At 37.9% G+C, this 9,743-nt stretch overlaps 1 protein-coding gene across 1 annotated transcript in view; it reads right to left on the minus strand.

Moving 5' to 3' along the window:
- The window catches only part of PPP1R14A (protein phosphatase 1 regulatory inhibitor subunit 14A), a gene marked incomplete in the record, with an annotated part of 636,488 nt that extends 634,775 nt beyond the window's left edge, over positions 1-1,713 (minus strand). The window contains 1 exon segment of the mRNA XM_044067304.1: positions 1,372-1,713. Coding sequence (XP_043923239.1) covers positions 1,372-1,569 — 198 coding nt within the window.
- Between the last annotated feature and the right edge of the window lie 8,030 nt (positions 1,714-9,743).

The raw sequence follows: 9,743 nt of genomic DNA on the forward strand, positions 1-9,743 counted from the left end.
CCACATTGCACAATATAACGAGTAACGAAGACAATTTCAAAATATTTTTTGGCTATGTTGCCACAAGATTTAGTAGCTACTTCCAGACATTCTGAACAGTAATACACAATCGCGGAAAGGTATCAGAAACTTGCAGCTTTCAGTATCTGCCGGATACAGTATACAAGGTAAATACTGCTACTGAAAACCACCCAAGTTAATCCCTCAACAAAACATATTCCTTATAAAAATGGCAGGTTTGCCTCAGTAATCCTCTGTCATACAACTTAGGGTCTCCAGGATTTACTATACTATAATTTGTAAAACACACACAATATATAAATGGCACACGGTAGGATTACTTCACCACACTTTTATTCATATATTCGGGTTATTTATATAATTAGAGACATCACTCAAATCGGAAAGACCTGCGCTCTACTTCACGTACTAGCAGCACCACATTACTTAAAATGTATAGCGAAACATGTGGTGTTGTATGCTGCACCCACGCCCCTAAATACACAAACAACTGTTAATGCGGGACGTGGGTGGGGTGCAGAAAGTTTACCATGTGAAAGTGCAGTTTTAACCAGATAGTGGATCAGAAAAGCCTTGAGAAAGTCTACCTGCCGCACATGTGCGTTTACTTCTTAACAAGGTGGTAAGCCCTACCTACGTGCACCGGTTAATGAGATGATACTGATGAATAATTTTCTAAACTGTTAACCGTATCCTGCCTTAGTCCCTCCAGTGTATCCAGAACTATCCTAAACTCAATTGGCAATGTGACATTAAATAAAGTGTGCAAAGCATCGCCAACTCGGCCATTACTACCTGCCGCGCAAATTTGCCCCATACAAAACAACTGCTGGGCTTATTCCAGAAGATGTCAAGTCATGTAAAGTTATTATAGACCACTCAGTCTACACAACAGTTAAAACTGACAAGGGAAGGAAGACAAATTCAAAAGAGTAAACCAAACGCTTATTTACTCTAATTACTTATTACTTTACATATTTAAAACAAAACCATAGCTTAATTAATCAATCTGTATCCCAATTTGTCTGCACCTAGTTAAGTGATGTATCATGCATGTCACATTCAAATCACTCCTACAGCACGGGTCGTCGACTTGTCCCTAATTCGGGATCAAAGTCTTTCTCTGCTCCTCTAAAACAGAAACTATCAATACAGCTACAGAGTAATTTTATTTAAATGTTTATTATAATTTACATCCTTGTAATCAGCTTTCTAGGTTAGTAGTACCAGTGCAGAAAAGGGTATCCCATCTGGGTGATTGATCTCCCCATTTAAGGAACAGAAACGCGAGAGGGGGAGACAATATTCTTGTTGAAGGACATACATAACGGGTCTACCTTTCCCACTTACCGTGCCCAGGTACAACTCAGCCAGCCGCTCGTCTATCCATTTCTCTACATCCAAACGCTTTTGGAGTTCCTTGCGGTCATACTTAACAGTAACCCGAGCCTGCCGCTTCTGCACCCCTATGCCGGCGTCTCTGGGTGCTCCCCGGGAGGGAGAATGCGTTTTGTTTATATTTCTTCTACCCAGTTTGTTAGCAGCCATTGTGTAAGATGGGCTCGTGCGCTAGTGTCCTAATAGTTTCTGTTGCTGCTCTTTTCCCTATATCCAGAAACGCGTGCGGAACGCCAAATACAGTCACACGCGCACATACACACACACTCACACAGGACCGCGCCTACAGCACCCAATGGGTCCTAGAGCCCTCTGCTTCGATCATCGCATGCATTGTAAATGTAGATCAAAGGAGTACTCGCCTATGTGTCATTGCACTCAGGATGCAATGAACTTGCACAAGGCTGGACAGTACAACGTGCCATCACACCTCTGAACTTGTTAACCAGGCACGGGGAATTGCACAGAAATAACCAGGACAAATCCAATATTAAAGAGTTATTAAATATTGATACTGTTCAGTTAGAACATTGTGTTTCCTAAAAAATAAGAAATATTTTAACTGTAATGTCTGTGAACATTTGATTACTTTTAACAATCACTGCTCTGTCACAAAAGCTGAAATTTATGAGGAGCACAATGTAAGTCAAAACAAAGGATGCCCCTGTAAACATGAGACAGATGGAAGAGCGGAACAAGTCATGCAGGCCATGTACCAGTGAGACTTACAAAAAAGTTTTACTGTATCTAAGGTATATGACAGTACTATACTAATAACTTAGTAGTTCCTGGGTTTAATTCCAATAGCTGGACATTAACAGACCCCATTTGAGAGCAACAGCGCTCAATATCTTCTTCTCTTTCAGCTATTCCCATTAGGGGTCACCACAGCGGATTATCTGTTCCATTTTTTCTTGTCCTCCGCATATTGCTGTGTCACACCAACCACCTGCATGTCCTCTCTCACCACATCCATAAACCTCATCTTAGGCCTTCTTCATTTCCTCTTACCTGGCAGCTTCATCCTTAACATCATTCTCCCAATATACCCAGCATCTCTCCTCAGCACATGTCCAAACCAACGCAATCTCGCCTCTCTGACTTTGTCTCCAAACCGTCCAACCTAAGCTGACCCTCTAATATACTGATTCCTAATCCTGTCCATCCTTGTCACACCCAGTGCATATCTTAACATCTTTAACTCTGCCACTTCCAGCTCTGACTCCTGCCTTTTTGTCAGTGCCACCGTCTCCAACCCATACAACATAGCTGGTCTCACTACCCTCTTGTAGACCTTCACTTTCACTCTTACTGGTACCCGTCTGTCACAAATCACTCCTGACAGTCTTCTCCACCCATTCCACCCTGCCTGTACTCTCTTCTTCACCTCTCTTCCACATTCACCATTACTTTGAACTGTTGATCCCAAGTACTTAAACTCATCCACCTTCGCCACCTCTATTCCCTGCATCCTCACCATTCCTCTGTCCTCCCTCTCATTCACATACACATATTCTGTCTTAGTCCTACTGACCTTCATTCCTCTCCTCTCTAGAGCATATCTCCACCTCTCCAGGGTCTCCTCAACCTGGTCCCTACTCTCACTACAGATCACAATGTCAACTGCAAACATCATAGTCCATGAGGCCTCCTGTCTGATCTCATCTGTCAACCTGTCCATCACCATTGCAAATAAGAAAGGACTCAGAGCTGATCCTTGATGTAATCCCACTTCCACCTTAAACGCATCTGTCACTCCCATTGCAGACTTTACCACTGTCACACTACCCTTGTACATATCCTGTACCACTCTTATATACTTCTCTGCCACTCCTGACTTCCTCATACAATATCACAACTCCTCTCTAGGCACCCTATCATATGCTTTCTCCAAGTCCACAAAGACACAATGCAAGTCCTTCTGACCTTCTCTATAGTTCTCCATCAACACTCTCAGAGCAAACATTGCATCTGTAGTGCTCCTTCCCGGCATGAAACCATACTGCTGATCACTAATCATCACCTCCTTTCTTAACCTAACTTCTACCACTCTTTCCCACATCATGCCTCAAAAATCACGGACAAAGTCAAAAGAAATTGTACACATTCTTTAAATGCTGTGTTTCAAATTACTAAAAAAAATTATTAACATGCACGTCTATAACTGCAGTCTTCTTTTATTATTCATTTAAGCTGCATAGTTAGAGCTTACAAAGTGTACAGGATAGTGTACAAAATAATGAATAACATTGCAGCTTTTAACAGGAAAGCATATTTAAAGAGTCTAGTATACTTTGGTCCTGCTATGTTCCTTACTTCCTACTCTTTTTTCCCCTGCCCACCCCCACCCCGCCATCCTCTTTCTTGTCATCTTTTTTTTTTTCCTTTGAGGAAATGTTTGAAAAAAACATTCAACATGTAAATGGTATAATTCTTCATACAGTAATATAATGTTTGTTCTTTGTTAATCATTGTCTTTGTGTAGGCAAATATATTTTGATCTTATCCCAACAATATAGTTTGTAAGTATTGTATGTTTATTCTGTATGCACCTACATGATGTGTATTTAAATTTTTCTGTACATATTTTCTGTAAGGGTGGAGACTGGTACAATGGTTAAAGTATTTAGCTTTCAGGCAAGTGGTACAGGGTTTCATCCCCACTAAGGAAAATTGACTCAGGTTAAAATAACTCAGGAGGCCAACTTGCCTAATATTTATTTATGAACCTTTTTTTGTCATGTAGTCTTTCTTGGGAACACATCATGTACTCAAGTCCCAAATGCTCAAAAAACACTGTCTCAGTGCCATTGACTCAAGCTCCTTGTAGCACAAGTAGGCTGCTAGTCAGACTTGATCTCAAATATGAGTTTGGGCAAACAGCCATGGTGAGGGAGTAATAAGGGGGGTTAGGCTAAGGGAGTGGGAAGGGAGCTTAATGGTTAGAAAGTAGGAAGGGGATTTTAGGTTTAGGCAGTAACTGGTGAATTTAGGTTTGGGGGAAGTGGAGTTTTAAATTTAAGGAGTGATATGAGAATTATAAGTTGGGAGAGTGGTGGTTTACCATAAGGGGGTGACAGCCTGGACTGGAACTGAGAGGGAGTTTTAGGGATAAAGTTTTGGTAATGATTGGGCTATACAGTCGTGTAGTGTGGAGAAGACTATGTGCAGATCAGGCTAGTGGGAGTTCAAGCACTTGCTTTTTTTTGCAATTGGTAGCAAGCAGGTGTGTCACAAGCTACTACACAAGCACCTGTAAGTAGACCCATTTTCTTCCTGGACCTTCTCCGAAAATGAGCTCAGGTAAGTTTAACTATGCTGTTTAACAAAAGCAAATAAAATAAATAAACTGCCACTTGTTAAACACATTGACAATAATTTTCACCTAAAGTAAGATGACTTAGGTGTTATATAAGATGGCTCATTCAAAAGAAAGCATAGCTGCATTCAAAACACATGAATATCCCACCTACCACAGTGCACTTCATTGGTACATTTACCAGGATTTTTCATATTTAATCTTAAGCCTTTGTGAGTCTCATTCTGTACAACACTAACATCTGTCTTGCACCAGATGATTGAAATGCCAACATTTTTCAAGCTGTCTTCATTTGTTTACTGATCACAATGTTCATTTGAATAACTTTTTCAGCCATATTGGTCAGATGTATTATCCAGATTTTTACATAGGATTAGAGTTTATTTGCTATACCAATTGGTCCAATTTTAATACTATATTTTTGGTATTTTCTGTTTGCAATTTGCAGATACCATCAGTGGAGAATGTGGTTTTCCCCAATAAAGTCTCAAAATAAGTGTTTGTTTGGCAAAGTTGTTGTGCTGAAAGACGTCTACACAATGTTGTTTGTTTGGGTGAGGAACAAAATATGCTTTGTGCAAGTCCAACCCATGTAAATATTATAAGGTCACAACTGGTAGTAGGAGTCTAGAAGCTCTGGAGGCCAGTTTGCTTAAGAAAAACACAAATACATATGCAAAGGCAAGGATGAAGAAAACTTGAAACTGATGCAGTGGTAGAAATCCCACCAATGTCCAACACATGACCACCTTAAAGTGAGAACTATGAGGAAGAAAAGAATATTCCGTAAGTAGCAGAGAAGAAAAACAAAAGAATCGAACAATAAAAGGGAAAAACGAGCTTCTAAATCTACAACAGTCAAACTGGTGGAGGTTATTACTGTCAAAATAATCTTATCATCTGCTGGTTGTGGCCTTTATTTCAGAGACATATTCATCCACTAGAGTAATGCTTCTAACAAATTATAAAAGGCCAGTACAACAATGGTTCTTATATCACTCTTCTAATCTATAACATAGTCTAAGACCTTCATTTCAGATTTCTTCTGAGGTCACTGTTTCTATTTCCTTAGTATTAAAAAGAAAAACTGTGGAAACAAGATGCTGAAAAGAACAGATTTATTATTATTATTATTATTATTATAAAAGGACAAAGATATACCCTTTATCTCATCAAGGTCACGAATGAATATATCTCTTTTAAAGAACTGTCAAACCTGATGAAGGAATACTTTTGAAAGGGAAGATGAAAATGTATCTTCTTCTAAATTTATATAACTGAAATATCTCACCAACTGCAAATTTGGATGACTCTTTTTTTCTTCTTCATATGAAAGATATAATAAGGAAGACATCAGACACCCATTATGCTTGGATCTGTGGCTGCCTAGCATTTCACTAAACAATGTGTTTAACATGTGCTTTGCTGACAAAGTGGAAACATGGAGTCATGATTCACCACATATGTTAAGTATGCTAATTCAGAAGAAAACTCAATGTTAGGCTTAAAGAAGTACTCCCTTAACCTCAAGGGTGAGTAACCTCAAAATTAGTGTATTTAAGGTATATGACACAGCCCCCTATATGGAAGTGCAGAATAAGATGGTGTTAGGCAGGTATGATAATAAGCTTTCTGCCTCCTTCACATTGCCAGTAAGGGATCTGAACTACCAAGCCCATCTAAATTGATGTCTTCCCCAGATTTATAATTCCATACATGTATTTCACCCTTATAAAAACAGACTACTATAATAAAAGAAAAATGCTTCTATCTTTTTGGAAATATGGGGTTAGAGAGAGTGAGTGCATCAGCATTTCATAAGAAAGCAGCCTGCTTGTTATGGACTCTGAGCAGCCAAGAGCTTTGACTGCTCATAATGAGGATGGAAGGTTGCTGAGCAGAAAACAGAGATGTATGCTCAAAAGGAATATGTCCCAAAGACACTGTGACAAATACAAGGGGTGTTTTCTAAAAGCCTCCAGCAAACAGGTATACTGAGAAGCATCTAGAGAAGCATCTGAAAAGATGACCACAAAGGCATTGTCAGAAGCAACAGTAGATGAATAAAGAAGGTCCCGCATAAGTCCAGACACCCTGACAGAATGTCTAAAGGAAACATTCCTGTTAATGTTCATAGTACACCAATAGTAGAAGTGCATACCACAAACTCTTGAAATCTTCAAAATATGCTAGACTATTGAGGTTACCCTCAAGAAACTCAAACTGTGGAAAGAAACAAAACTTACCTATTTATATTTGAAATGTGCTGCTAAATATTGCTTTAATTTTGTACATGAAACACTGATATGAAATTTTAAAAGAATTTTGAAATGTATTTATATTTTAGGAAATAAAAAAATAGACAGCAGGATTCAATAAACTCCATGTAGGCTCCATGTAGAGCCTCCACAGAGTGTATCCATGTACACAGTCACAATGTACTCTCGGCAACACACAATGCATATTAATGATGCACTGTGCACCTAAGTGAGGTTTTGTGGCATGTCCCAGTAGTGTTGGCTGCAAAACCTTGTAGAACAACATGGATAATGAATTAGTGTACAGAAGAGCACCAATGGTCCGCCCCGTACCTCTCAACCTCTTAGGGCAAGAAACCTGTACAAAGACATTAAATAAAGTGGGGCAAAGGCCAAGAAATAGGGACATAGGGATGTATTGCCTCATAAATGTAGAAAGTTGACAGAATAAATGGTTATGCATTAGCACGCATCCTCTGAAGAGTATGAAGTTCGAAACAAAAAACTCTGATATTATTTAGTGACTTTCATCCCAAATGATTATTGCAAAACCACAAATTTTATGAGAAACACCACAAAAATATAATCAAAAAGTTTGGTAAAACTGCCAGAACTAGTTATATCTGTATAGTTTGTCTTTCTTCCTACTTTTTTATTTTTGCCATGTTTGCGCAATGCACTGCAGCATTTGGCTATGCTTACCTCAGTTGTACAATGTATCAGACATGACCCAGACATCCAAAAATAGAAACTGTATGCTTTCAGTTGCTATTGCTCAGCACTGCTGGGCATCCAAGGGACCCAGTAAGTGAGGCCGCACTATTCACATACCATCAACTTAACAATTAATACTAAAACATGTGACTACATATAACAAATCCTGTGGCGAAATGTGTTGAGTGTTCGATTGGAGTGCAGATGGTAATGGGGTCTTGTCCAGGGTATGCAAACTTTATTTATACTGTTGTGACATTGCAGCTGATACAAATAAAGTGGTACTCTAATGAAATAACCGTGGAATTGCAATGGTTGAAAGTTATTTTCTGATACATTCAAAAAAGGTGCACGCCATTTAGCATTGTGCAAACCAATGCACTTGTTTTTCCATGTCTGAGTGATGGTAAACAGCGTGCAGCTTTTTCAGATGTATCAAAATGCAGACAGTGCACACTCTCAGTAAGTGCAATTGATAGGAAAACATGATATTTAAAAGGTGAAATGGTGGGAATTGCACTTTAGACATTAAGCTCAAACTTGTGCTGATATGTCAGGTGTTGGAATGGGTGTGCGATTCAGAGCACAGTGCTGGGGTGTCCAAGAGTCCAAGGTCTTTATTGGGCTCCTGGTTAAGGATCATGGACCCCACCTGATGCAGGAAAACTATACTGGCTTGCAATATAAATCCGAAGCCTGGGATAGTTTGACAAGGGCCAGTGCGACCGGTATGCCATGCACTGGAGAAGTTAGGGCAATCATATACCACACACAGGATGTGACACATATACGAGAAGCATATCAAAAATACTGGGGAATACTGACAGTGGATCATAGAATTTTAGAAGTAGTAGGTATCAATCCAAAATTTACGTACAAAAATAAGATGCATTTATATAGAAAGTTATGTGGCCCAAATAGGGCAGGATATGGACATCCAAACTACTCAACTGGTGTAACTAAACCTTGCCAGAAATGTAGATACTGTATATCAATTGATAAAACAGCAAGGTTCATTCATCCTATTACTCGACAGTGTTACACATTCTCAGCACAGGCTACATGTAATACGGCCCATGTCATCTATCTGGCTACTTGTAAAAACTGCCCTGCATTTTATGTGGGCAAAACAGAGAGACGACTAAAGGACCGTATTAGAGAACATCTATATAATATAAAAATAAAATCACATAATAATGCCTTATCTAAACATGTATTAGAGACATCTATAGATCACACATTTAAATTTATGGTGATACAGAATAATTATGTGACTATTAGACGTGGTGATGTGACGAATAGAACTGAACAGAATGAAATGAAATGGATTATTAGGATGAGGGCTGATCACCCACCCAGGCTAAATGACAGAATTCCTATTAAGCCGGTATTAAAGGCCAGAAAATTATGAATTAATATATTTGTATTTATCCATGATAATTAAGTATAATATTTATATAATGCATGTAAAAATATGTATGTACATAAATAGCATTAGATTGAAATGAAAGTATAATAAAATATATATATATATTTTTATATATATTTTTATAAAATATATATATATACTTTTATTTTATAATATACATTTTTTATAAACATTTTTATAAAAGTTTTATTGCAAGTATTATGTAATTAATTTATAATATAAGGAATAAATGAAGTAAAACGTATATGATATCGATTAATATATATTTTTATTTTATTTTTTCCTTTATGAAAGTTACTTGTTCCTTTATGAAAGTTTTTATTCAATATTTTAAATATTTATAATGATAATGAATAGTGTAGAAAGGATAGAGTAATTATGTTGTCATCTTTGATGAGTTGATCTGTATGAAACAATATTAATTAACTTGAAGCAGGAAGTGATGTCAACTTTAATTGTAATAGAAATGTGTATAAAAGCATTTAATTTTGTTTACGTTTTAATGGCCTGAGGAAGCCTTTGGATGAAAGTGCTAGCCTATTTTAATTCAATAAAGCTCTTTGAAATAGAGCAGGAGTCATTCTTGAATATCCCATGTGAAGTG

This window comes from Protopterus annectens, chromosome 1.part0 (genome assembly GCF_019279795.1).
Source record: "Protopterus annectens isolate FY-2018-M chromosome 1.part0, PAN1.0, whole genome shotgun sequence".
In the NCBI taxonomy this organism is placed as follows: domain Eukaryota; kingdom Metazoa; phylum Chordata; order Ceratodontiformes; family Protopteridae; genus Protopterus; species Protopterus annectens.